Source organism: Trichoderma camerunense (genome assembly GCF_050948025.1).
Source record: "Trichoderma camerunense strain CBS 138272 chromosome Unknown V8C40scaffold_3, whole genome shotgun sequence".
Classification (NCBI taxonomy): domain Eukaryota; kingdom Fungi; phylum Ascomycota; class Sordariomycetes; order Hypocreales; family Hypocreaceae; genus Trichoderma; species Trichoderma camerunense.
This window is the reverse complement of record NW_028145367.1, coordinates 1,282,219-1,307,307: the sequence shown is the minus strand read 5'-3', so window position 1 is coordinate 1,307,307 and position 25,089 is coordinate 1,282,219. Positions and strand designations below refer to the sequence as shown.

Below are 25,089 nucleotides of genomic sequence, written 5' to 3'. Positions count from 1 at the left end.
GCGCTTCTGCACTGAAACTCGTCGCCTAAGCACTTCTCCCTTCTCGGCAATGCGCACTTCGCCTCGCCATCTCTCCAGACGCTCGCTCTCCTTTCCGCTGCTCACGTCTTGCTTTGTCGATTCTTGTCGTCCGTAAACCCAACGGAATCATCGACGCTTTGCTTCCTTTCCTTTCCTTTCCTGTCATCTACTGTCCTGTCCTTTCTCTTTACTATTGTGACGACTTTCAATTTCTTGTCTTTTTCTCTTTTGTTCACGGCTTGGCTTCCTCCATTTCTCACGCAATCTGCCTCTGGGGGCGTCTTGACACTTGAAACTGTCGCAGCCCCCCCTTTACTTTCTTGACGATACCTTTACTCTCTTTCCCCCCACGCCCCAATCGAACTACGAACTATCGAAATTCTTGCATTCCAGTTTGCTCGACAACGGTCTTTTTGTTACGGACAGCTGTTTGGTTGTTATTTTTCTCTCTCTTGAATTTCCTTCATTATTTGCTGGACTCTTTGGAGGTTTCTCTCACGGCCGGTTTACTGCGTCTTCTCATACGAGCATCCTCGTTTCGAATCCGTCTCCTTAGACACGCCATTCATCTTCCATGCTGGACACACCAAACACCAATTGAAAGGCCATCGTGATACGGGGACGTGCCCGGTAGCCGTCCAAAATGTCTTTCCCCGTCGCGCTACAGTCGGCCATCTTCTACCTACTTGCCTGCACACCATGCGCCGAGGTACGGCATCGGGCCAAGGCCAAGGACCAGGCCAAGAAGGAGAGGGTGGAAAAGGCAAAACTAGAGACGCAGCAGCCTGGCCTATATCGACACCCGTCACCGTTCAACACCAATCCTTTTTGGGCGGAAGAGATCAACATGGGACCTAGTCTACCGAAGAAGTCGACGAGCAAAAACTCGAGTCAACGGGGCCTGATGAGCGCGGGAGGTGAAATCAGTGCTCTTAGCCTATCAGGGCGCACGAATACTGGCGACAGTCACACCAATTACGAAGACAGCACGCTGGTGGTATCACAAGATGGCATCTTGTCCGACGACTGGAACAGCCGACATGGATATCAGCGCGAGGATGAGGAGCTCTGGGGTGCAGACTGGTCTGGCGCTAAGCTCAAAGACGCCTTTTCAAAGGCGAGAGATTCTGCGGGGCGGTTGATTGAATCAACACTGGGTATGGACAAAGAAGTAACAGAGGAAGAGCGCCGCGCCTTTTATGCGGCCCCGCGAAATCCCCCCGTCAACGACTTACACCCGCCTGTCGTTAGCAGCAAGCTTCCTCACAAGGAGGCTCACAAATGGATGCTTCAGCCGCCGCCATCAGCCAAGGTCATGGAGGGCAAGGTGCCCGTCAGCAGAGCCATGAGCTCCAGCAGTAGGACAAGCGGGAGAACCATTGCGGGAGGAGAAGAGAAACTGGCTCGCCAACTCCATGAGAAGCTAGTTAGGGAGAAGATTATGAAGGAGATGCCTACCGAATCCGAGCTCATCGACTCTTTGTTCGTTACCAGAACTCGGAGCACCCGGTCCGACATGACACGGACCCGTAGCCTGTCCTTTGACGGCTCCGACGAGGTCTTGGACGGCAGCAACAACTCTTTCGAAAGGCGGAGGCGAAGCAACCGCCTAAGGGCCTTGGCTACCCCTCCCGGATTTGAAGAATCCGAGGATGAGTACGAAGATATCTTTTCATCACGAATTACCAAAAGCAACAGCCACTCCAGCCAGCCTGGCCATGCGGCTCAGCGACCAAAGCTGGAAACTATAAACAGCAGCGAAGGCAGCAACGGCCGTTCGCGATCCAAGAGATCAAGACGGCAGAAGTCTACCAGGTCGAAGAAGATTCTCTCCGGAGCAGGGTCACCTGTCGGAGACGACTCTGATTAAAGACGCACCATTTGAAGCGTTCTTGTATTAAAGCACTGAAACGGTTGCCGCACACGTCGGCTCCATGATTGCTTTTCTGTTTTCGTGTTTGCTTTGTCTGTCATTTTGACATTTGTTTTTCCTGTCGAATTATTTTTCCATCATCATTTTTTCGTTTCTGTTCAAGCATAGCACAAATACGGGCGCTGGGGGAGGCATGCTTTGGGTAGCCTTTGGGTTGGTTCTGCCTTTTTTATCCGGTGCGTGTTTAAAAGGCATGGCGTATTGGCTTCGATTTTTTGGTTTTTGGTGTATTTGTAGCAAAGACAAAAGAGAGGCAAGATTTTATAGCCTAGAGGTGCAGTGCTAGCTTTGCACAAAACAAAACAAACATTGGATTCTTTATTCCACACACACGTCTTCGTTCCTGCTTCCAATGAAAGTCCTTGTGCCTATGATTCGCCATCACTTAACTCTACTGCTCCGTGATGATTTATGTAGAAACTGATATTTTGCCTAATAGGGGGGTATATCGTCGGAGATGGGTGTCCATCAACCCAATAAGGATCCCAAAACGCCAACCATGTAGTCCATCGCTGTTCCTTTTTCTTTTGCCTGCCTTTCCGTGCCATGTCATATATTCATCATAGATGCAAACCATCCTCCTCATCATCATGGCCGTCTTGCCTTTCTGCCCCTTGCGTCGTTGACTGCGCCTCGCCCTGATTCGCCGATGTGGCCTGTCCTCCCGGCTGGTTATCAAATCGCACCTGGCCGTTGGATATCGTGCCAGTCTGAAACGTGCCGTCTGTCCACGCCGAGTGCCTCGTCGCCTCTGCCGGTTGTTCATCTGCAACAACATCTCCGTTCGTCAGGGCTTCGCCCGCTTGGGAGTTTGCGACCTCGTCCTGGCTCTGGAACTCTGTCCAGCTGACGCCGCGGTCCTCGACCTCCGCGCGAATGATTGCCAGGCGCTCGGCCATGCGGTCGATGACGACCTCGTTCTCTTTGATGGCGTCGATGCAGTCCTGGTCGGGGGCGGCGGAGGATTCACCCAGCGCGGCGGACTCGCCGTCTGCGAAAGGCTTGAGCTGGTCGTTTGAGTACTGGAGGTGGGCGATGGAGTTGCGGATTTCGAGGACCTTGAGGTGGAGCATGCCGAGGGAAAGGTCTTTGATTGCGGAGGCGAAGCGCGCGGGGGATATGGGCGTTGTGTCTGCGGACATGATGGATCTTGGGATGTTTGTTCTTGAAGATGAAGCTGAGATCGAGGGTGAGATTGGAGTATAGTTATTTGGGTGCTAGATTGGAGTGTCGCAAACGGATGAGAGCTGTCAAGCACATGTAAAGTTGAGGTTATCATGGAGGGGCAGCTTGTAGCAGTAGAGATGGACGGACGAACGTCAATTATAGTGGGGTTTAAACAGCTGCAGGCACTGACGCTACTCCGTAATCAGCTTCCAGCTCATTCCACTGTAACCCCCACATTGAGAGCTCAACACTCAATGCATGTGTCCTCATACAGAACTAAAACAGAGAAAGCTATTTGTTGGAATAATGCTGATCAGTCGCTGTATTGTTCATAATACCTGACTTGAAAATCACTTGGATGCACCTCTTGAGCTGTTGCTCCATCAATCAGCAGTTTTGCTTTGGTATAAGTGACATAAGGAGCTGATGGAGAGCATCAATTATACATTGGTGGAGCGTTGTCAAGTAAGTTCTAAACGGCCATTTTGTTATATACAGGTACCTATCTAACAGAAAGCAAAAAGGAAAAAAAGACTAAGAAATATAAAGGAAACTCTAGTTAAATCTAAATTACATGTTACAGCACAGCTTTAATGACCCCCCTTTTGAAACACACACTTGAACAAATTGAAACATTGGAGGAAATGGCCTTTTACAGCAACACGGCGGCACCCTGGGTGCTCTTGCTCGCGCCAAGTCCCTTGATCTGGAAATGCTGGACCTGCTTCTTGCTTCTGGCATCCATCACGGTAACCGCCGGCAAAGTGGTTCCGTTACCAGGGCTCAGCGCGTAGATGAAGCTGCCAGCAGCTCGCAGATCAATCAAGCCGGGGTCGCCGTTGGCACTGAGATCAGTGACGGACTTGATGCTGGCATCAGTGGTAGATACCTCGACGATGCGGTTAGAGCTAACGTCGGTAACAAATGCAGTGTTTGTGTCGGGAGAAATGGCAACCCAGCATGTAGCTTTCTGGCCCTCAATGGTGGCCTTGCCCTTGATACTAGCGGCGCCAGATTCGGCATCGACAGACAGCACCGCGGCTCCGAATGCCGGGTCGGTCACGAAAATGTCCGTAGAATTCTGGATAGTGGATGAACCGAAGAGAACGACGGTTCCGTCCACCTTGGTCAGCTTGCCATCCGTGCTAACAGTGGCAGCGTCACGGGTATCGCAAGGCTGGTCAACGGGGAAGACACCCAGTGTTCCCGAAACATTGGTCGTGGGGTCACCCTTGACAGTGGTGAATAGCGTCTCTTCATCCCCGGAGAAGAACACCTGGGAAACGGTGAGGGTGGGCCCAACAGGTGGCGTTGTCTGCTTCAAGCCAACCGGACGGAGCTGGTCCATCTTGCCGATTCCACGGGCTGAGAAGGGTGCGCAGGCAATGCCGGACTTTGCACCGGATGACCCAACACAGACAATCTGGTTCTTGGCCGATGCCGCAACAGTGTTGGGAAAGTCACCGAGGACAGGGACTGGCTGACCGAGCATGGTGAGCTTCAATGGGTTCTTGGGGTCGATGGAGAACATGGCGACCGTGTTGGAACCGGGGTTGACGGCAAACAGATACTGTATGGCAGAGTGAAGAGTTAGCTGAATTCTTTGGCCGTGATGGATACGAGCTGACTTACGTTGCCAGAGATGGTCAAGGCCGCCTGAGAAGCCAGAGCATCGGGGCCTGCAGCCTCCTTCTTGCCATCAGTGACAGTAACAAAGTTGGAGCCCCAGCCATCGGTTGGGGTGCTGGTTCCCTGGCCCAGCAATCCGTTGCTGTTGATGGGCAGAGCAATCACGCTGTTGCGCGCTCCATTGCTGATCATGTAGAGGGCCTTGCCGGGCTTGAGTGGCGGAGGGCAAGAAGACGGCCTGGCTGACGCTTCAGGCACCAGATTTGCCAGTCCAAGGAAAAGCAAGGATGTCCACGTGGAAGTATGCATGGTGGAAGTCGGATTCGTGTACAAGGTGGTCAGATCAGGTAGTTTTGATGACAATATCAGTGGTGGCAATGGATAAGCAGTTGTCACAGACAAGCCGCGAATGAGAAGTTGCAATTGATTGGATGAGTTTAAAAGATGAGTGTGATGTGGTTGAGAACTGAATTGATAAACAGGCTTCACCACTTCTACTTATACATGCCATCTTCACGATTGTCTCCTGTCTGGCTATTCCCATAACTTGCCGCGTTTCCGACAAACTGCTCCCCGTGCAAAAGCAATTTCTTGTCTCATTTGCGAAAAGCACGCTCTTCTCCGCAACCCGTAACGGCTATTGATCTTTAGAAACCGAATTTTGCCTGTAAGTCAACTCCTCATGAGGAATCTTTTGGCAACTCATATAAGGGCCGTGAGAAGCGCGATAATCAGAATTTCCTATTTGGGAATAACACAAACGGGGTACGGGGTAGCGCAGGATCCCGCGATGAGGCAGCGGAGGGGCTTTGTGAGCGAGTTAGGAGAGTTTGCATTGCCTATTTGGGAAACGCCTACGGAGCAAGGACATTATCCAGGATCTGCGACAAGGAGGATTTGGACATGATACGACAATGAGCGTATTGAAACGTGAGGGTTGTGAGTTGACCATGGGATTGGAGGAGCATAGATGCTTCAATGTTCTTAGGAGGTGCCAGTCAATTTTAAGGCTAGATTATGCTAATTGTAACTCTACTTTGTTTGGAAGAAGAAGAAAACGGCCTTTGACTCCAAGTATCTCGGCTGTTTCATACGCAGCAAAAGGGACAATAAGTGTATGCTGATTAAGTGCTACTACATAAGCCGTGATGGAGAACAATAGTGCACGCACGGCATTGCTTAGCCTATTTCGGGAATAGATGCCCCCTTGATGTCACTCACAAACTCCAGAATGACATGGTCTAGACACTTCCGTATCTCAGCCTCTCATCATCCAATTAGGCATTGACAGCAAACCAATTCCCTCCATAATTGGGCCTCCTCACACCGTACTCATAATGACCGACAGAATATTCCGCATCTTTAACCCGGGAGGTTGGTCCGACCCCGGGACGTCTCATCAGCCCATCTGACTAATAGCAAATGGCGAGTTCCTGGCTTGCTGACCCTTGGAGCAAACAGAACCAAAGGGTGATCCCGTTGAGAAGAGGCGCGCCCAGCTGCGACGTGCCCAACAGTGAGCGCTTTTGCCCCTGGATTTGCATTCTAATGTCACTAACCGCTGGCCATAAGATCTTATCGAGATCGCAAGGACAAGTACACCAAGGCGCTCGAGGCTGAACTAGCACGGTCTCGGAAGAGCGAAGCGGGCTTGACAACTCAGATTGAGCAGCTTCGTGTCAAAGTCCAGAAACTGGCCAGTCTCTTGTCCCAAAATGGCATCTCACTACCGCCAGATTTTGACGACGAGGGACAAGTTCATGATGATGTGCCGCGTATAGATTCGTCTCCGCTCACAACGCGTGGACAACCACAAGCTGCTGAAGGCTTCCTATCAAGTACAGATTCAACCTCTCCAGAGTCGGTGACGGACCAAGGAGCTATCTTCAATAGTGGAAATCGCACTCTACGGCAGTACGGTTCGCGAATTTTTAACCGACATCATGAACCGCAAGTTCTAGCACCGTCGAGGACCGCGGCCGTTACCACCCAAGCTGGGCCTAGCGATACGACTCGCCTCGCTGAACTTGATGCTATACAGGTTGGAATGGAATTCGTGCTCACGTATGCTATTCACATCTCACAGGATATCGAAAGAAGGTGCTAACCAACATATTATGCAGGCTAGAAAGGCCTTGTCTAAACCATCTACACGGAAATCCCAAAAAGCCCCTAGAACCACACGGCCATGCTTTGACCACCACAGTTCAGCTTCAAGCCTCCCTGTCACTTCCGCCGATCGATCCAAAGAACCCTGTACCTCCGTCATACCACAATGCTCCCGCAGCCGTACTCGATCGTCTATTGAATCTTGCCCCAAGTGTATCACCAGACGGCGACGTGACGCCGATACAAGCGTGGCATTTTATACGTCGCCAACCGCAATTTGGGGGTTTCGAGGTGCAGCGCCTCAACAGGCTGGCGGAGAGGCTACGAGAAGCAGCAAAGTGTCACGGGTTAGTTGACGAACATTGAATACACCTCTTGGGAGATTGGAGCTAACAAATGTGAATGTTTATAGATTTGGTGCTGCTGTTCAGACGGGCATCTTTGAATCTGCCGTCCGGGAAATACTCCACCCCTTGGCTATAACAGCAGCCTGATATATGCCCATGAAATGGAGCTACCTAATCTACCGAGAAACAGTATTTCACCAACTATCCCATAGAGGAGTCGCTGGCAATAATGCATGGAGAACGATCTCACCAAACGAAGCAATATGACTGCATAGAACCATCATTTTAAACGTGTACATTTCAAGTTTGGTATTCGAGATGAGGAGTAATAGATTTTTTAATATCATTCTTCAACATTCTATTCATTTATTCCGCTGTGCAGAGCGCGCGATGCGAACTAGAAGCCAGCGCTCTACAAGGCAACCTTGAGCCTCCAGTAGGCGCATGGGATTCCATGCGAATTTCATCATATATGCGAAACAAAAAGTGGTTTTCCAGCTATTCCAGCTGTCACTGGGTATAGACGCTAAAAACCAAAAAAAAAAAAAAAAAAATCAATGAAACAAAACACAGTCTAAGTTCAAAACGTTACACATATCGAGAGCACCTCAGACCTGAACCCTTCAAAGACTGCGCCGCTGCCTCCAACCCTGTCAGATTTACGGCCATGCCTAGAAAGGTGATGCGTAAGTGCATCAAAGAACAAAAGAGGTAGTTAGTTTATATCAGGGGAAAAAAGCTGCTCGCTGCCCCCAGCCCTGCCAGGTTAACGGGTATGCTTCTCCCTCAATCCAACTGGTGCTCGAGTCTCAAGGTCCCCTCTTAACATGTGATATTCATCTTGATGAAGCGATGTACAGCAGCAAAAACCAATAGCCAACTCGAATGAAAAACAACATATTATCTTTTCATGATCTCTATTAAATATTTAACATATACAGGCTAAATCCAGATGCAGAATTATACTACTCACTGATAAAACATGCTATCATACCTATTTCTACTTACCTCTCAGGTAGGTTCCCGCAGCGTTGAATATGCTGACTAATCATCACACCTGCCCATATTTTCATTCAACGCGTCTCACTCACTCTCGGCCGCGTCTAAATTCTATACTTCATTCCGGCGGGGCAGCCAAGCTCATCATCATGTATTCCATCACCGTCACTGACAACTTCTTCAGCCTGTGACTGCGGTCATGTAGGGCGATGCTGCCTGTTATATATTTTCCCGCTTACCGACTCAGAACAATTCCTCTCATAACGTAGCCATGGTCAGGTTCTCCGTACCAACCAAGGCCAGGCTGCCTTCCTCATTGCGCGTTGATTCTTCAAATCCAGCCATCATAAAGAGCCTGGGCCGACTCTCCCGCGAAGCACTCATTTCCCTGGCCATCAGCTGGCTTGATGAAGATACCATAGCCAACGCAGTGCCGTACCTGGAGCGAAGGGATGAAGAAGATGAGATTGATCCAGATGATATTTACCCACCGTGTGGGTCGGTCCAGGAGCTGTACGAGCTTTATGTCGAGATGCAGCAGCAAAAGGGATCCAAGCGCGATGTGGCCAACCGCATACTGGAAGGCGATTGGAGACACGGACTGTCACTGTATCAACTAGCCATGGTCGACTTTTACTATCTGGAAGAACATCCAATGTCACAGAAATGGACGGCTTATAAAATACTTCCGCTCAAGCCCCCTACCAAAGATGCCGACGACGAAATCCTTCAAGTTGACGATAAGGCGTTGAATGTCCCCCGTTTCCACCCTTCGACGTTTCTTCAGAGCCTTCAGGACCAAGTCCTGCCGGATGTCAAGGCTCACTACCAATTTTATCGACCAAAAGACCTCTCAGTCCTACTGTTGCGCATATTCGTCATTGAATCTCCCTACAACAGTAGTATGGCCCTGTCCGGCGTCACTGGCAGTGGAGGTGCCACCAACTTCACTTCGTCGCGAACGGTATACCTGGCATTTCCGGATGGCTCTTCCCACATTTACATAACCAAATCTCAAGCCAACGGCCCGGCCCCCACAGGTGAATCGAAGAGTCTCCAGAATCTGATTATTCACGGCGTCCCAAAAGCACTCTCTAGGCCAAGAGAACGATATACTCTAAAGCCGACGAGTCTTACAAGCAGAAACCTGGACACTCTCCTGGACAAAAGGGGACCTGGGCGGGGAAATGCAGCAGGAGGTGGTTGGAGTATATATGCTTCTGACAAGAACAAAAAGTCACCCCTCGATGCTATTCTTCCTAGCCCTCCGCTTTCTAGAGACTCCTCCCTTTCTGACCAGAATCGCAAGAGATTAAAATCGCTGAATTCAGATCAGCGATCTGCAAAACGGGCTAAGCTGGTTGCCCAAGCGCGGTTTGGTGATTCCGGCCTTGTAGCTGATGGCAAGGGGATTGAAAGGGCCGACGTTCTACTCAAAGATCCATTCCCGACACCTTCTGCTGTGGAGAATCAAGGATCAGAAGATCAGGCAAACGCCCCCAGCGAGACTTCAGTTTCAGCTCGGAGAAGGACGATTGATGCTGTACTTCGTCAAGCTGCCGACGGAGATGACGAAGAATTGAATGAGCCTGGAAATCCTTCACAGTGGCGCCCGACGGTGCAAATCACTTTTCAAGGAAATCATGTTTTCGCTGGTATCCGACAACTTGTTGAAGCCGGCATTGTGGATGGCGAGCGCATGCCCGGTTGGATGACAGGAGAAGATGGCGTTACTGTGGGTGTGGTAAAGCATGGACGGATACGAGGCAACAAGGGATCCGGGCTTTGATGGAATGTCCGGCATTTTTGGGGGTTTTGGATATACTGTATACTGTTCTTTCTATGCGCTTGATACCCTTACGATGAACCATAACGACTCTAATTTGCCTCGCCGAGGCCAAACACGCTCACGGTGTTTCTCCATGATGCTTCGCAAAGTTCTTCTACGCTCACGCCCTTGACGGCAGCGACGATTTTGGCAACCCGCTCAATAGTGCACGGTTCGTTGCGGCCCTTGATCATGGCCCCCTGCTCCCACTTCTCCTTTTTCACTACCTTGAACCGGTCTGGCACATCAGGCTCCTTCTTTTGGTTCTTCTGCTTCTTGGGCCGCTTTGTCTGCTGCTGTGCGGCTGCATCAGTCGGTTGAGGCTCACCATTCGTCACTGGCTGCTCAGGCTCGGGCTTCTTCTCTATCAGGTACTGGTATCCAGCATGGCTGGGTCGTACCTCGCACCAAGGACCGTCTGTTTCCAGCATGATCCTGTCAAGGGTAATCTCCTTCACCATGGTAAGGTTCTCTTCCGTTTTGAGACTGCAACCATTGACACCAATATGCAGACCTAGATCCATCAGCTCCTTCATCTCCTCTATGGTGCCCGTGAAGCTGTGTACTACGCCGCCCTTCTCCAACCTCTCGAGCCTGTCACCGAAAGCCCCTTTTAATAGGTCCACAAAGTCGCGATGGGCGGCTCTAGAATGAAGAAATAGTGGTAGCTGGGGCTGAAGAGAGGCGGCGACCTTGAGCTGAGCTTCAAAGGAGTGTAACTGAGCGGCCTTGCTGCAAAAGTTTAGCCGGTCGTAATCGAGTCCAAACTCTCCTAGGGCGACTAGATGATGCTTGCTAGAGGCTGTTGCGTCGGCAAGCAGGGTCTCGAATTCGGCAATCACCTTTGCAGATGTTTCCGAATCGGGTTCACCTCGGTGCTCTGTTGATTCCGGGTCCTCTGGCTCACAAGGAGCCACATGTTCTTCATGTCTACCATGGCCTCCTTTGCAGAATATGGCACTGCTACATGGGTGGATGCCAGCAGTACTAAAGCATGTTCCAGCTACATATATTTGTTCAGCATGCAATTGTCTTCACGGGAACAGGGCTTACTGACGGAATTCCTTTGCCAGCTCCAAGGCATCACGAGCGCTCGTAAAATCAGAGCCCGTCACAATGAGCTTAGTGCAGCCCACCTCCTTGGCTCTGCTGATGACATCCTTGAGATCATCTGGGTGGCGCTGAGTGCCGTGGTGTTTACCCCTGAAGATGGGATCGGCTAGGTTAATTCCTATCTTCACCAGCTACGCATCAGCACTCTCCGAGATAATTATATCGTGAAAATAAAGCCATGGGGGGTAAAATACATCGATATATCTGGGCTTATAGGTCTCTGATGCCGGCTCAGAGTTGGGCTGCGGGGCACTCATGGTGGAAAACACTGAAGAACGAGAGATGGCAGCAGTGTAATGGCGTGGCAGATGATGACGGACTCTCCCCAGAATCCTAGACATATATACAGAATACTCGTGTATAGAAAGCAGTATCAACTTCCTACCGCAGATGTAGGTATCTAGTACTAGGTAGTCATGGCACTGGCAAAATGGCATCTCGAAAGCTGCTTAGTAATTTCAAGAAGACATTTAAACCACCACTTTCACGCACGTGACCCCGCGACAGCTCCGAGAAACTCGATGACCAAGACACGCGCCCGGGATTCGCGTATCCACCAAAACAGAGGATGCTTAGCTACAATTCACGGATGGATGATTAATTAATCGCTCCCAGAAAGCTTAGGATTTGTTGTGAGCCCGATCAGGCTTAAGGAGGACGAATGAGGCAGTGATTGTTGGGTCTCTCGGCGCCGCTCTCGCCCTTGACTGGCCACTTCACTGGAATGGTGCTTGCCGCGGGGCATCTTTTTTTTTTAATGAGTTTCACAGCGTGCCACCAGTATTTTTCACGCTAACTGCTGGCGTGGCGCGTGCTGGAGACGCGCCTCAGAATAAAACCGTCCATCGCCGTCTGGAGGGCACACTTTACTCTTCTCTTCCCAAAACAAAGCAAACGCATCTCAAGGCCTCGATTCATCTCGAACGCCCTCAAAGCTCTTTCCGACTGCCTGAGTGTCTTGACTGATACTTGCAAGCGTCTGAGAGCCTTGAACAATCACTTACGTCATTCTTTTATTCAATATATCCCCCCCGCCGTCTTCTCTTTTCCGCCATCCCACGCCGCCACCATGTATGTGAGGAAGCGTGGTATGTATCCCACTGTTGATTTAGATTAAGCCTCTTCAGTATTTCTAATCTATGGATAGACGGTCGTCAGGAGCGTGTTCAGTTCGACAAGATCACTGCTCGTGTCTCTCGGTTGTGTTACGGCCTGGACACTGACCATGTCGACCCTGTAGCCATTACCCAGAAGGTCATTTCTGGTGTCTATGGAGGTGTCACGACAGTGCAGCTTGACGATCTTGTAAGTCAGCTACCTCTTGTAATGCCAATCCGCAGCCGTTAACGTGTAGACCAGGCTGCCGAAACTGCCGCGTACATGACCGTTACCCATCCCGACTATGCCATCCTTGCCGCCCGCATCGCCGTCTCCAACCTCCACAAACAAACCAAGAAGCAGTGGTCAGCTGTTGTCAGTGACCTGTACCACTATGTAAACCCAAAGAACAACAGGGCCTCGCCCATGATCTCCAAAGACACATACGAGTGTGTCATGCGGCACAAGGAGGAGCTCGACTCCGCCATTGTCTACGATCGAGACTTCAACTACCAATACTTCGGCTTCAAGACTTTGGAGCGGTCATACCTTCTGAAGCTTGATGGCAAGATTGTCGAGCGGCCACAGCACATGATTATGCGAGTGTCTGTTGGCATCTGGGGAGACGACATTGAGCGTGTTCTGGAGACATACAACCTCATGTCTAGCAAGTTCTTCACCCATGCCTCCCCCACCCTGTTCAATGCTGGTACCCCGCAGGCCCAGCTGTCCTCATGCTTCTTGGTCGACATGAAGGACGATAGCATTGAGGGTATCTATGACACTCTGAAGACATGTGCCATGATTTCTAAGATGGCTGGTGGTATCGGCTTGAACGTCCACCGCATCCGTGCCACCGGCTCTTACATTGCTGGCACCAACGGTACCTCTAACGGTATTATTCCCATGCTTCGAGTGTTCAACAACACTGCCAGATATGTTGACCAGGGTGGTAACAAGCGTCCTGGTGCCTTTGCCATCTACCTCGAGCCCTGGCACGCCGACGTCTTCGAGTTCCTTGATCTTCGCAAGAACCACGGCAAGGAAGAGGTCCGCGCTCGCGACTTGTTCCTTGCTCTCTGGATTCCCGATCTCTTCATGAAGCGTGTTGAGAAGAACTTGGACTGGACCCTCATGTGCCCTAACGAATGCCCTGGCCTTGCTGACTGCTATGGCGAGGAGTTCGAGGCTTTGTATGAGAAGTACGAGAAGGAGGGACGTGGTCGCAAGACCATTCGCGCTCAGAAGCTGTGGTATTCTATCCTGGAAGCCCAGACCGAGACTGGTAACCCCTTCATGCTCTACAAGGATGCCTGCAACCGCAAGAGCAACCAGAAGAACCTGGGAACCATCCGCAGCTCCAACCTCTGCACCGAGATCATAGAGTACTGTGCCCCAGATGAGGTTGCTGTTTGCAACTTGGCCTCTTTGGCCCTCCCTGCTTATGTCGACTACAACGAAGGCTGCTACGACTTTAAGAAGCTCCATGAAGTCACCAAGGTGGTTGTCCGCAACCTTAACAAGATCATTGATGTCAACCACTACCCTGTCCAGGAGGCCCGCAACAGCAACATGCGCCACCGACCCATTGGTGTTGGTGTCCAGGGTCTTGCCGACGCTTTCCTTGCCCTGCGCATGCCCTTTGAGTCTCCCGAGGCTCGTGAGCTGAACAAGCAGATCTTTGAGACAATCTACCACGCGGCACTTGAGGCTTCTATGGAGATTGCCAAGGTGGAGGGTCCCTACGAATCATTCAAGGGATCACCTGCATCCGAGGGCATCCTCCAATTCGACATGTGGGATGTCAAGCCCTCTGACCTGTGGGAGTGGGACTCGCTCAAGGAGCAGATCAAGGAGCACGGTACGCGCAACAGCTTGCTCCTCGCCCCTATGCCAACTGCCAGTACGTCCCAGATTCTGGGCAACAACGAGTGCTTCGAGCCCTACACTTCCAACATCTACCAGCGACGTGTCCTTGCCGGCGAGTTCCAGGTTGTCAACCCCTGGCTTCTCAAGGACCTGGTCGACACCGGCCTCTGGTCCGATGCCATGAAGAACCGTATCATTGCTGAGAACGGCTCCATTCAGAACATCCCCAACATCCCCGAAGATATCAAGGCCCTTTACAAGACCGTCTGGGAGATTTCTCAGCGCCAAATTGTCCAGATGGCAGCTGATCGTGGTGCTTTCATTGATCAGTCCCAGTCCCTGAACATCCACATGAAGGACCCCACAATGGGCAAGATTACCAGCATGCACTTCACTGGCTGGAAGCTTGGTCTCAAGACCGGCATGTACTACCTGCGTACTCAGGCCGCGGCTGCTCCTATTCAGTTCACCGTTGATCAGGAGGCTCTTAAGATTGCTGATGCCACCGTCAGCAAAGACCGTGTTCTGAAGAAGCGCGCGCCTCCTCCAGGATCTTCTTACATGATGTCCTCGCCATCTGCCGTCCCTCGCCCTGCCAGTGCGAAGAGGGAAGGAGACTCTGGCAACTCGCTGAGCTCCAACGGTGTTCCTACACCCACTACCACTCCTCCCCCCGCCGTGAGCAGGCCTCTGGCGTCTCCTCACAAGGCTCCTCCTATGAAGGCCGATGTTGATGAAGGAGATAGCCCCAAGGTTCTTCCCACTGAGCCCTTGGACGCTGTCAATGATGAGGAGCTGAGCAAGAAGCCCAACCAGTCCGAGGACAAGGACGAGGACAATGAGGAGCGCGAAAGAGACATTTACTCGGACGCTGTTCTAGCCTGTAAGTTACACTGACTCTTATCAAAGCAAACTAAAATTGACATGGTACTGACTCCTCTTCTAGGCAGCATTGAAAACCCCGAGTCCTGTGTTATGTGCAGTGGCTAGACGAGTTTCAGGCAGATAAATGTCGGCGACGACTGGTGAGATGGATACGACGGAAGAGTTTTTAATAAAGCATAAAAATAAACAGGCAACGGAAATGGGGGATTTATAAATGATTTAGGGTTTATTCATGATGGGTGTCGGGTCAAAGGATCTGACTGTCTGACACTGGTTTAATGCGTTTGGACTATGTATATTTTTGTTACGTTTACTACATGTCGTTTACATGAGTATGAATGTTGCGTGCGTTTAGTTGCAGCTGTTAATGGCATAGATGCGCGAATAACAAGATGAAATAATGATGCATTCTCATTGAAGTTGTTCTTACGTGAATATTGAACTTGTTGGTCATGTTAGTAGGACGTCGTATGTCATATTTGACTGGCAAGAGAAGGATAATGCTGCATTTGCCTCCGATAGCTAAGTGTCATCAATGTCAGGTCTGGGATGTATTGAAAAGATGGCATATTCTATTGTCTAAACAATGTTTCTCTTGAAATATATACACATACGGTTAATCAAACTTTACTGTCTAAACTGATGCCGCTCGTTGATCTTACCCTCAGATGGCTTCGTTTGTCGAACCAAAACTCAGGATGAGTCACTGTCAGGAGGACCGACATGATGATCATGGGAATGGAATCCAAGGCAATAAAGATGCCTTCTTTATCTGATAGAGGGCCGTTGAAGCCTCCATTTAGCTCTGCCACACGCCAGCAAGAACGGATGAAAAGACAGATGGCAGCTGTTGCTACACCTGTTGTAGAAACAAGGAGAGTTAGGTTATAGTATCAGTATGTGGAAAGGGGGAATGCTTACAATAGATGTAGCTGATCTTGTTATCTTGAGCAAGATGGTAGTGTATCTTTCTGCACACCAGCGCAAGCAGAATGCAGAATATAGTTGTAAATAGAACTTGAGTGGCGAGCCCTGCAATCATAAGATCGACTCCAATCGGATTCTCAGCGTAGATTGCGGCGAGCGAGCCTCCGCATCCAATGAAGCAAAGACAGATGAAATCCCCAAGAATAAACATTGTGGCGAAGAGCTTGGGGCTGAGATGTGAAAACCGGGCTGCTTCGTAGTGTCTTTGCAGGGCGCTGATGCCGAGATATAGCGACGAGGAGAGGAATGTAGGGCCTAGAGTGAGGCCGATGATGTACCTACCCAAGATCTTATTAGCGAAGGGAAAATAAGAGAGGGGGAGAGTTTGGGGGATGCTATACATGATGTATCCGTTCTTGTCTGCTCGGTTGTGGGAGAGTTGGACTTTGGCGATGTAGCCTACGAGTTCGAGGATGAGGCCGCCCAGCATGCCGATTGCATAGCCATAGTAGCGCCAGAATCGAACGGTTAGGACGAGTTGTAACATGAGAAGGATTGTATATACGGTGGTGAATATAGCAGCAGGTGCAAGCATCGGCGTGAAAGTCAGAGCACCAATGCCATTTGGAGGGATGTGGCTGGTGCTATTTGTTGTAGATGTAGAATTCATGTCTAATGGTCTAAACGACGTACTTCAAGAAGAGAAATTGGAAAAGAAAGACAAATGAAAACAACCGAAACTGATATTAATGAAAATGAATAGATAATTTCACAAGAAAACTCGTTTTGTTTTATGCTGCTTCAAGGCACTTATAAGACACCCTCCCGCAAAACCGCCGCCAAATCTCCGTCATATCGCCGCTCAATTCCCGCTAGTCGCCGTCAAAGTCTCAACCCCCAGCCTATTTCAACGGCAGCTTGTGCCTTTTCTTCCAACAAACTCACTGAATCTCCGTCTCTCAGCTGAATAGCATTCTTACTCCGAACCCCAATCCCGCGGAGGTTTTATTCCCCCGAGATGCGGCTGAAGCGTGGAGTCGAGCGGGCATCCTGCGACTTCTGCCATCGGCGCAAGATCAAGTGCGATCGGCCTTTGCGAGAATCACAGGGCCACGATTCTTGCTCGCCGTGTTCCTTGAGAGGGATTCAGTGTCTTCTTGACGATTCAGATGATGTTCGGCTTCGTAGACGGCGAAGAGCGGTTGTTCGCGATGAGGAGCGTGTGGAGCAAAGCCCATCACTGTTGACGACAAATCCTACTGATGCAATTGTCCAGAAATTCAATCATCCAAGCACCAATGCCGTGATAATCGATAAAGAAGTGGCACCAGTGTCATTACAGAGTCTGGAACAATCGTTACCCTCTTATTTTCCGTCAAATATAGATGATGGATTCTCATCATCACTAGATCAGTCGCCGGACTTTTCATTCATTGACACTCCGTTTGAGCTCAGCCCAGAAAGCATCTTATTCCTCGACCAAATTTTCTTGGGTGGTTTCGAAACCCCATTGGAATACCTTCAACCACAAGCCTTGACGGATATCGATATCCAATCCTCCATGGCCGCGGATCTTGCTACTCAGAACAGTGCAAGTGAGTCTCTAAGGGAAGCTTCAACATTCAATACTTCCCAAAAACCCTGGCTCGATTGTGGTCTTGATGAGGCGGCGTTTTATTCAGCATTACACGCTTACTTTGATTTCGCCGCCGTTCATCTTCCGGTTCTTATAGAAGATGCCTTCTGGCAAGACTACCGGAATGGGAGATGTAGCCTTGCCCTCGTTTATGCCATCGCCTGTCGAGGAATATCTTTCTCAAGTACTTTGGAGAGCTGGAACGAGCAGCAGCGCTTAGCCCTCAAATTTAGAGAGAAGTTCTTGGAAGCCCAGCAGAATTCAACCAGCAGGTCGGTCATGCGCCTTGACGATCTTGAAGCACTCGCCATCATGGTCAACTGGATATATGATGAAACACAAAGCTTGTCCCTGCACTCGCAGTTGGGAAGGCTGTTTCTGACGCACGAAGCTCTCGTCTTGGCCACCCTCCAATGTCAGATGCAAGATTGTGATGAAGTAGGGCAGCCAGGCCCAACAGTACCGCTTGCGCGTTCGAAAGAGCGCCGCAAACTCCTGTTTTGGCACGTGTACGGCCTCGATGCTTTCCATAGCTTGGATCAGAAGACCATTTCACGAATTCCGGACGGTAAGAATAGCGAAGTCTCGTCAAAGTTGCCCCGAATTGACTCTGGGAGCTATCTCGATGCTATTCTTAGCTTAGCCATTGTTGCGAGAGAGATTTTGCAAGTTTTGGTGACGGTCAGCACAAAACGGAATGGCGTTAAATGCACAGACTTGATGAATATTTACGACAGGCTCAACCATTGGCAGAAGCACGACTGTCCTTCTCATCTTCGCAAGAAGAGAGATGCTGATGGTAAACTGGTACCATTGACCATAAACGAGTCAAGTAAGCCCAAGTTTCTTCAGCCATTGCACTGTACCATCCTTTGGCTTCTGGAAATCAACTGTTACATGCAGATTGAGGATTGCGTTTCGCAGTATGGAGTGCAAACTGGAGCTCCTTTGGAGGGCGAGATGATGGCTCTCCGAGTGGAATTCGAGGCCCTTCGTGCGGTATATGATGGGGTGGAGATATCCCGATGGATGAGGCAATATTCAGCTTCAACAACGCGTGGTGGCATCACCCAGAGTCATTCTCTAATCGATCTTGCACCGTCAATTGCACGCGATATTTGTGCCGGTTTATGTTTTTGGACCTGTGCGCGTGGCAAGAAAGTGTTCCGTCATGGTTCCTCAGGTCTTACCAATATTTGCCCCAGAAATCGGCAGCAAGAAGGAAAAAGCGAAAAAGACCAAAGGAAGCAAGATGTCAACGACTATAGAGAAGTTGCCAAGAAATTTCGCAGTGCCGTGGCAACGGCAGAATCACACAGAGATACAAAATATGTTCTGGAGCGGCTGGACAAGCAGATTGCCTCGTTTGAGCAAGTCGTGGCACAGTAGTTCTCGGATCGGACATTGGGAGCGTCGACGAGATGCTTGAAATCCAGCCTTTGCATATAGCAACAGCAAGAATATCGCCGTTTCACAGCAGACAACCTTGGAGAATTTTAGCCCACAGGATTTAATCCCTGGTGTTCAATGAAAGACCAGCATTGATACATGTGCATCAGACATGACGTAGACGTAGCTGTCTAACTGAGTCAATGACAACAGAAGCCAGCGACCGGTCAACATGATGAGGTCAGTCGCATAATGGGCCACGACTCATGAGGCCAAACAAAAACAAGAACAGGAGGCCCAAGCACAAGGCTTGTGCACCTTGCCGTCTGGTCTGAAATCTCCTCCAGTCCCTTTCCATGGCAGCAGGTAGTTACTTGGCAAAACGCGTGGCTTCGAGCCACACAATCAGAGTCTCAAACATAACATGGACATTGGCGAATCATTGGGACGTCAGCTGGGGTTACTCCAGTCGGCCGATCATGATTGCCCAGTTCGATGATGTTGAAGCGGGGGCTGGTTAGCTGGATGGCTGGTTAGCCTGCTGTTGTTAGTGGAGGCCGTCGGCAGGTTTGCATTGGACAAGATGAAGTTCAACTGAGACATGGACACTCGTCCGTGGAGTGCGGAAGTAATTCCAATTGCACTTGATACGTGTGGACCCAGTTGGGGGAGCCGGATAGATAACTCGAAAGCCAAGAAGTGCATCATATTCCCGAAATGCATGCTCATGGTAACCTTGTTCTGAGAAAGGAAGCGTGAGATCAAAAGACGAAAAGATGTAGCTTGGCGGGATGTGGCGAGAAAGATGGAGGGCATCCATCAGATCCTTCGATCTATCCAGCCACCTTCGACGACGCCACTTTCGTTGTCCCCTGGATATCGGCTTCAGCGCCTTGTTAGCGCAGTTCGGGAGGCGGCGAGGGAGCTCAAGTGCAGCGCTAGAGTACAAAGAGATTAGGTTAGTGCCTAACAGTGGTGGCAATTCGGTCCAGGTCTTGTTTGATGCTGAGCTGCCGGTGAAGCTCCCATGAAGAGCTGAAAGTGGCCCCATCTCTGGGTATCAATGGTTATGTACGGATACCTCTCTAGTTAATCTACTCAGCTCTGCCGGGGTCTGTAGATGCTGCGAGTGGGGGTTCTCTGTCAAAGCAATTCAGCAGCTGCTAAAGGACTCCATCAGGATGCTCAAGTCACTCTACACAGCTCTTTGAAGTAAACCACGAGGCCGTGCTGCTTTTACTTTGCAGCCAGCAATGCAAGGGACTAGAGCACTAGGCGACGCAACGCGGATACCAACAGCTCCAGTTCCGACTCAACAAAGTGCGCTGGCCGTTCATCCAATCTGCCGCCACCGCTCCCAAACCAAATCCAACCAAGTGTTGTCTTACTCTACAACTTCCCTAGAGTCAAGTGCTCGTATCACCCGAAATGTAGCCTCTATAGGTACGGTACATGGCAATATACTCGTAGCGCTCAATTGCAGTTGGTACCACGATCGTGTATCTGTAATTTCAGAAGGAGGGCGTCACACAGACCTCGTCACTCCACCCACCCCCTGCCATCAAGATCGTAGCTTCTCTTCTGTTGTTAATGACGTTGATCAACCAGATCTGCCAGCTGGCGTGGTGGCCAGAGCGTCAGTTGTCGGCAAGCACTACATGCAAGGTACATTACAGAGAGGTGGCAGGGCAATGTACGGCGAGGTACCCCCAGAGGGACGGCTGTTGCTACTTCCTCACTTCATAAACGCTCTAGGCCCTCTTCCTCTTGCCCGGTGCCTGCCAGGTGACCGCAACTCTTTTTTCTCTTTCTTTCTCCAAGATTCTCCCTCTTCACCTCTCGTCCTCTTGGATCTCCCAAAACTTCTCCTCGTTCATCACCACGATCTTCAAGCACAAAATAAGCGTCAAGCTCTCCTGGTCGCCTCGCCATCGCCAATCGTTGTTTGCGTCGTCTCTCGTTGCATTTCTGTATCTCCCAGGTTAGTCCACCTCGCCTACTTCTTCCCTCGCTCCAAACATTGTCTGCGTATTCTTCCTCTTCCCGTCTTCCTCGCAAATCTCTCCAAATTCCCGAGCATCTACAACAACAGATGGCTCGACTACTTGTTCTGAGGGAACACCATAATCTCTTCACAGTCCACCTTCTATCCGCTCATCTCCTCGGCCGCGTCGTACAGCCCCCTTGTACGGCCTAGCACAAACATTGGTCGTGGTATTCTGATCACTAGAAGCTCGTACCTTCCCCTCTGCAGTCACTACCCCCTCTCTGGTTAAAAAACTACTCTTGGTCCTTCATAGTCTGCCACCTTTCAACTTCTCAATATCCTTTCGCTTTTCATCTTCACATTCTTGAGTCCTCATCTGCTCTCTTCACGCGACGAATTCCATCAATTCGGACTTTCTTTGTGCTGACAGTGATATCTTATCAATAGAATTCAAGTCGACTTTTTTGACAACGTCACCGCCAAGATGAAGTCCGTCGTTATCGCCCTTTGCACCCTGGCTGCGGTTACTGCCGCTCAAGGCTCTGCCAACCTTGCAGCCTGCGGCGTAAGTTTTGGTTGCTATGATTTCTGCCTACCCAGGCTGTTACTGACAGTTCACTGTAGCAAACCTGCGCCACCAACATGTTGAGCGCCGACAAGGCTGAGGAGCTCGGTTGCAAACAGAATGACTTGAAATGTCTCTGTGCCAACAAGAACTTCCTTTACGGCCTCCGAGACTGCTCTGCGGCTATTTGCCCGGCTGAGGATGCCAGAAAGGTTGTTGACTATGGTATCAGTATCTGTGCTGGTGAGTTCTCTCTTCTCAATTACGCTTGGAAGCTTTCTCTGACATATTTGCAGGAGCTGGTGTTTCGATCCAAACATCTGGAGGTAGCAGCGGTGGTGCTAGTCACACTGGAAGTGCTTCTGGAAGTGCCACTGGCAGTGCTACTGACGGCGAGTCGACGGCTGCCACTGCTTCTGCTTCCAACTCTGCCACTGTGAGTTCTCGTCTCTTGTTGCTCCTATAATCTTCATTTGCTTACTCTTATCACCAGGGAACTGCGGGAAGCAGCACAGGTAGTGAGCAAGCGTCCGGCAAAGTGTCCACCATCTTCACCACTTTCACCTCGGATGGTGAAACCGTTACTGCTGGCATTCCCACTACAGTCTCCAGCAATCTTGGCAATGGAGGAATCAGAGTTTCTACTTTCACCGCGACTGTTACCGGATCCGATGGCAGCGCTCACCTGACGACTGGTCAGACCACTTTGACTGTCGGATCTGGTTCGGTCACTGTTACAGCTTCCGAAGCTACTGCCACTGGTAGTGCCATCCTTACGACTGTGACTTCTGGTAGTTCTACCATCGTCAAGACTCTGACCACGGTTCACCGAAGCACCGAGTCTGACACCGCTTCTGTCACTGAATCTACCACACAGGCTGAATCCAGCTCCGATTCCAGCAGCGAGCCCACCGAGACTGAGACGAGCAGCAGTTCAAGCGCTTCCAGCACATCCACCAGCACAGCTGCCGGTGTAAGTTTTCACTTTGAAGTGCCGTATAGTTGTTCTCTTTTGACTGATTTGATTGCAGGTTCCTCAGAAGACTGCTGGCCCTGTCGGCATCATTGCTGCCGCTGGCCTCGCCATCCTCATGCTCTAAAATTTCTCCCGATGAGCTTTTTTTGATGTTTCGCGTTGCACATGTTTGATATATAATACCCTGTTATTGTCTCATAATCCTCGACTTACTAAACATCTTTCGCGCTCGACGTGGAAATTTGGCACCGAGTCTATCTTTCATGACAAAGGAAATAGGAACAAGGTGAATGAACATGAACTGGGAAAGTTTTATGAGGGTTAATGAGTTATGTGGTTTATCATTTTCTTTTTAATTGGGCCATGAGAAGTGCACAAAGGATTTGGTGATTAAATTTTGGTCATGTGCCAGTAGGAGGCAGAGTGCAAAAACGAGGATCAGACGCACGGCGGATGTACTTCAGTTCACATCTTCCCGTCTTACGAGAGAGTTCCAAGACTGCCGTGTACTTGGCATGATAAATACCTATCTCTGGTATAGGCTGGGGGCACGGGGCTGAGTCTCTCGCCACAGTTTGACAGGAGAATAATAAATAATTTTGGTGCACTATGCAATCTTCTTCATATGCTACACTGTCTTAAAAATAATGCTCAAAAAACTGATTTTTCTATTGCCAACTTGGGGGAATGTTTCATGTGAGAGTCAAGGCTGCTCCGAGGCCAAAATACAAGGGGGATTCGATGAACTACGAGATGATGAGTTGTTCATGCAACGGTTACGATAAATGTACACTAGGTGTTTACTAGTAAAGAATACACATATATTCTAATGCTATCAAAAATCTATACTATGATATGCCCATCAGGTATTTTTGGCTGCAGAAAGATACAGCCCCAGATCCCCCTAAACGCCAGAGTGCGCCAAAGAAAAGAATTCATGATGCAAGACTCGTAGCCAGCAAGAGTGGCCATCGAGCTCTAGGTGCCTATTTTAGTACACACGGTCGCCAATCTTGCTCCTCCAGTTCTTGGCGCGCTCGAAACCATTTTCGTGGCTCTGGAAGTCGGAAAAGGTCTTCATGACTTCTTCCTCAGAGTTGAGAACAAAGGGGCCATATTGCACGACGGGTTGGTCGAGAGGAGTGCCAGCGATGACGACTAGGGGAGAAGGCTGTTAGTATATAAATAAGAAGCGATTTGCAGAATACGGTGAAACTTACAGACTCGAGCCTCCTTTGTGGCGCTTGCTTCAGTTGACAGGTGAATAACATCGCCTTCCTGCTCGAAGAAGACATTGTCGTACTGCTCGGCCTTCTTGGCCTGGGCTCCCTCGCCGACGACGACGTTGCCGTCGAGAATGTAGGCGAAGGCGTTCCACCCCTTGGGGAGGGCCTGGGTGACTTTGGCGCCGGGCCTCAGGAGGAAGTCGAGCAGCCAGACGGGGGTGTAGGCGAGCTCCTTGACGGAGTCGACGCCGTGGCTCTGGCCGGAGATGACCTTGATGGTGGCGCGGCCGTCGTCGACGGTGACGGAGGGGATCTCGGCGGCGCGGAGGTCGCGGTAGCGAGGCTCGCAGTACTTGAGCTCCTTGGGGAGGTCGACCCAGAGCTGGAGGCCGACGTTGGGCCTGCCGTCGTCGTGCTTGCGGGGCATCTCGGCGTGGATGATGCCGCGGCCGGCGGTCATGAACTGGAGGTCGCCGGAGTAGAGGGTGCCGGCGTTGCCTGCGAAGTCCTCGTGATCGACGACTCCGTCGAGGAGATATGTGATTGTCTCTTGACCACGGTGGGGGCTGATTGAAAACAAACCGGTTAGTCTCTGATTGCCAAAGATGAAGAGGAAGAAGAAACTTACTGGTCAGGGAAGCCGGCAGTTGTGGAAAAGTGATCGAGCATAAGGAAGGGGCTGAAGTTGCGCTGCGACCGTGTGCCAATTGACCGTCTAACTCGCGCTCCGGCGCCCTCAGCCTGTTCGATGGCACGAACGACCTTTGCGATGGCTCGTTGAGCAGACATTTCGGTGACTACGAGGTGTTGTTCGGGATAGCCCAAGTTTGGAAAGATGCTGTCTTTCTTTGCTGCTTCAGAAGATGCTGCTGTTTTGTTCAATGGTGTTTTGCTGATAAAGTCGTTGTAGTGGTTCGAAAGAGAAGCTATGGCAAATGTCGCAAAATCGGATATACTTTCGCGGTGCTGGTATAAGACTGTAGATGACAATCCAATGAGAATTGCAAGGATGATCTGAAAGAGCTTCATGTGAAAGGGAATTGAAGAATCGGTTGCTTTATATAACCTTGAAGCGCGAGACCGAGGGGGCAGCCGCGATATAAAGAGAAATTTCTGGGCGCCATTATCAAGGGATTATATCATCACCAGTGGTGTCCTTCAGAAGCTTCCGGACTGGTACAGCTTCGCCTTTGCGGCTGTCTAATGCGGAGCGGCAAGTTAACAAAGCTGGGGTCCACAATTAGTCACTTTTACATCAGCACCCTGCGAAGCAATTCCGGGCCCCACCTTCGTTTGAGATGCGTAAATGTTTAGCATCTCTTACTCAGCACCCTTTTCGCTTTCTTTTCTTCGCTCGAGATTTCTACGGTACAGCTACAGAGTTT

General features: G+C 50.3%; 12 protein-coding genes across 12 annotated transcripts; 7 read left to right on the top strand and 5 right to left on the bottom strand.

The window, feature by feature from the left end:
• Positions 1 to 263: 263 nt before the first annotated feature.
• V8C40DRAFT_143408 (uncharacterized protein) lies at positions 264 to 2,203 on the top strand. Its single transcript, XM_083211225.1, has one exon. It carries the CDS (start codon positions 665 to 667, stop codon positions 1,889 to 1,891), a length of 1,227 nt encoding a protein of 408 aa, XP_083077075.1. The 5' UTR covers positions 264 to 664; the 3' UTR covers positions 1,892 to 2,203.
• A 4-nt stretch (positions 2,204 to 2,207) lies between these two features.
• V8C40DRAFT_235768 (uncharacterized protein) lies at positions 2,208 to 3,233 on the bottom strand. Its single transcript, XM_083213906.1, has one exon. The coding sequence runs from the start codon at positions 3,094 to 3,096 to the stop codon at positions 2,515 to 2,517; it is 582 nt and encodes a 193-aa protein (XP_083077074.1). The 5' UTR covers positions 3,097 to 3,233; the 3' UTR covers positions 2,208 to 2,514.
• Positions 3,234 to 3,773: 540 nt separating this feature from the next.
• V8C40DRAFT_262576 (uncharacterized protein) lies at positions 3,774 to 5,059 on the bottom strand (the record flags this gene model as incomplete). The annotated part of the gene is made up of 2 exons (XM_083219374.1): positions 3,774 to 4,691; positions 4,754 to 5,059. The coding sequence occupies 2 exons, from the start codon at positions 5,057 to 5,059 to the stop codon at positions 3,774 to 3,776; spliced, it is 1,224 nt and encodes a 407-aa protein (XP_083077073.1).
• Positions 5,060 to 5,943: 884 nt separating this feature from the next.
• V8C40DRAFT_235767 (bZIP transcription factor) lies at positions 5,944 to 7,561 on the top strand. The gene is made up of 5 exons (XM_083213905.1): positions 5,944 to 6,124; positions 6,212 to 6,266; positions 6,323 to 6,814; positions 6,874 to 7,206; positions 7,272 to 7,561. Exons 1-5 carry the CDS (start codon positions 6,088 to 6,090, stop codon positions 7,351 to 7,353), a joined length of 999 nt encoding a protein of 332 aa, XP_083077072.1. The 5' UTR covers positions 5,944 to 6,087; the 3' UTR covers positions 7,354 to 7,561.
• Positions 7,562 to 8,316: 755 nt separating this feature from the next.
• On the top strand, positions 8,317 to 10,039 carry V8C40DRAFT_143373 (centromere protein Chl4/mis15/CENP-N). Its single transcript, XM_083211224.1, has one exon. The coding sequence runs from the start codon at positions 8,477 to 8,479 to the stop codon at positions 9,992 to 9,994; it is 1,518 nt and encodes a 505-aa protein (XP_083077071.1). The 5' UTR covers positions 8,317 to 8,476; the 3' UTR covers positions 9,995 to 10,039.
• On the bottom strand, positions 9,984 to 11,569 carry V8C40DRAFT_235765 (3'-5'-exodeoxyribonuclease). The gene is made up of 3 exons (XM_083213904.1): positions 11,341 to 11,569; positions 11,091 to 11,268; positions 9,984 to 11,036 (listed from the first exon to the last, which is right to left on the bottom strand). The coding sequence occupies exons 1-3, from the start codon at positions 11,485 to 11,487 to the stop codon at positions 10,084 to 10,086; spliced, it is 1,278 nt and encodes a 425-aa protein (XP_083077070.1). The 5' UTR covers positions 11,488 to 11,569; the 3' UTR covers positions 9,984 to 10,083.
• Positions 11,570 to 11,942: 373 nt separating this feature from the next.
• V8C40DRAFT_235763 (ribonucleotide-diphosphate reductase subunit RNR1) lies at positions 11,943 to 15,412 on the top strand. Its single transcript, XM_083213903.1, has 4 exons — positions 11,943 to 12,234; positions 12,294 to 12,451; positions 12,506 to 14,996; positions 15,060 to 15,412. Exons 1-4 carry the CDS (start codon positions 12,216 to 12,218, stop codon positions 15,101 to 15,103), a joined length of 2,712 nt encoding a protein of 903 aa, XP_083077069.1. The 5' UTR covers positions 11,943 to 12,215; the 3' UTR covers positions 15,104 to 15,412.
• Positions 15,413 to 15,577: 165 nt separating this feature from the next.
• On the bottom strand, positions 15,578 to 16,769 carry V8C40DRAFT_284391 (beta-lactamase/transpeptidase-like protein; the record flags this gene model as incomplete). Its single annotated transcript, XM_083222147.1, has 4 exons — positions 16,327 to 16,769; positions 15,920 to 16,263; positions 15,661 to 15,857; positions 15,578 to 15,592 (listed from the first exon to the last, which is right to left on the bottom strand). Exons 1-4 carry the CDS (start codon positions 16,593 to 16,595, stop codon positions 15,578 to 15,580), a joined length of 825 nt encoding a protein of 274 aa, XP_083077068.1. The 5' UTR covers positions 16,596 to 16,769.
• V8C40DRAFT_143339 (uncharacterized protein) lies at positions 16,770 to 19,188 on the top strand. The gene has a single exon (XM_083211223.1). It carries the CDS (start codon positions 16,944 to 16,946, stop codon positions 18,948 to 18,950), a length of 2,007 nt encoding a protein of 668 aa, XP_083077067.1. The 5' UTR covers positions 16,770 to 16,943; the 3' UTR covers positions 18,951 to 19,188.
• Positions 19,189 to 20,085: 897 nt separating this feature from the next.
• V8C40DRAFT_143298 (uncharacterized protein) lies at positions 20,086 to 21,175 on the top strand. Its single transcript, XM_083211222.1, has one exon. The coding sequence runs from the start codon at positions 20,204 to 20,206 to the stop codon at positions 21,062 to 21,064; it is 861 nt and encodes a 286-aa protein (XP_083077066.1). The 5' UTR covers positions 20,086 to 20,203; the 3' UTR covers positions 21,065 to 21,175.
• V8C40DRAFT_235751 (CFEM domain-containing protein) lies at positions 20,732 to 22,902 on the top strand. The gene is made up of 5 exons (XM_083213902.1): positions 20,732 to 20,931; positions 21,385 to 21,502; positions 21,562 to 21,745; positions 21,799 to 21,938; positions 21,996 to 22,902. Exons 2-5 carry the CDS (start codon positions 21,422 to 21,424, stop codon positions 22,626 to 22,628), a joined length of 1,038 nt encoding a protein of 345 aa, XP_083077065.1. The 5' UTR covers positions 20,732 to 20,931; positions 21,385 to 21,421; the 3' UTR covers positions 22,629 to 22,902.
• Positions 22,903 to 23,276: 374 nt separating this feature from the next.
• On the bottom strand, positions 23,277 to 24,872 carry V8C40DRAFT_235749 (RmlC-like cupin domain-containing protein). Its single transcript, XM_083213901.1, has 3 exons — positions 24,333 to 24,872; positions 23,699 to 24,270; positions 23,277 to 23,636 (listed from the first exon to the last, which is right to left on the bottom strand). Exons 1-3 carry the CDS (start codon positions 24,731 to 24,733, stop codon positions 23,470 to 23,472), a joined length of 1,140 nt encoding a protein of 379 aa, XP_083077064.1. The 5' UTR covers positions 24,734 to 24,872; the 3' UTR covers positions 23,277 to 23,469.
• Between the last annotated feature and the right edge of the window lie 217 nt (positions 24,873 to 25,089).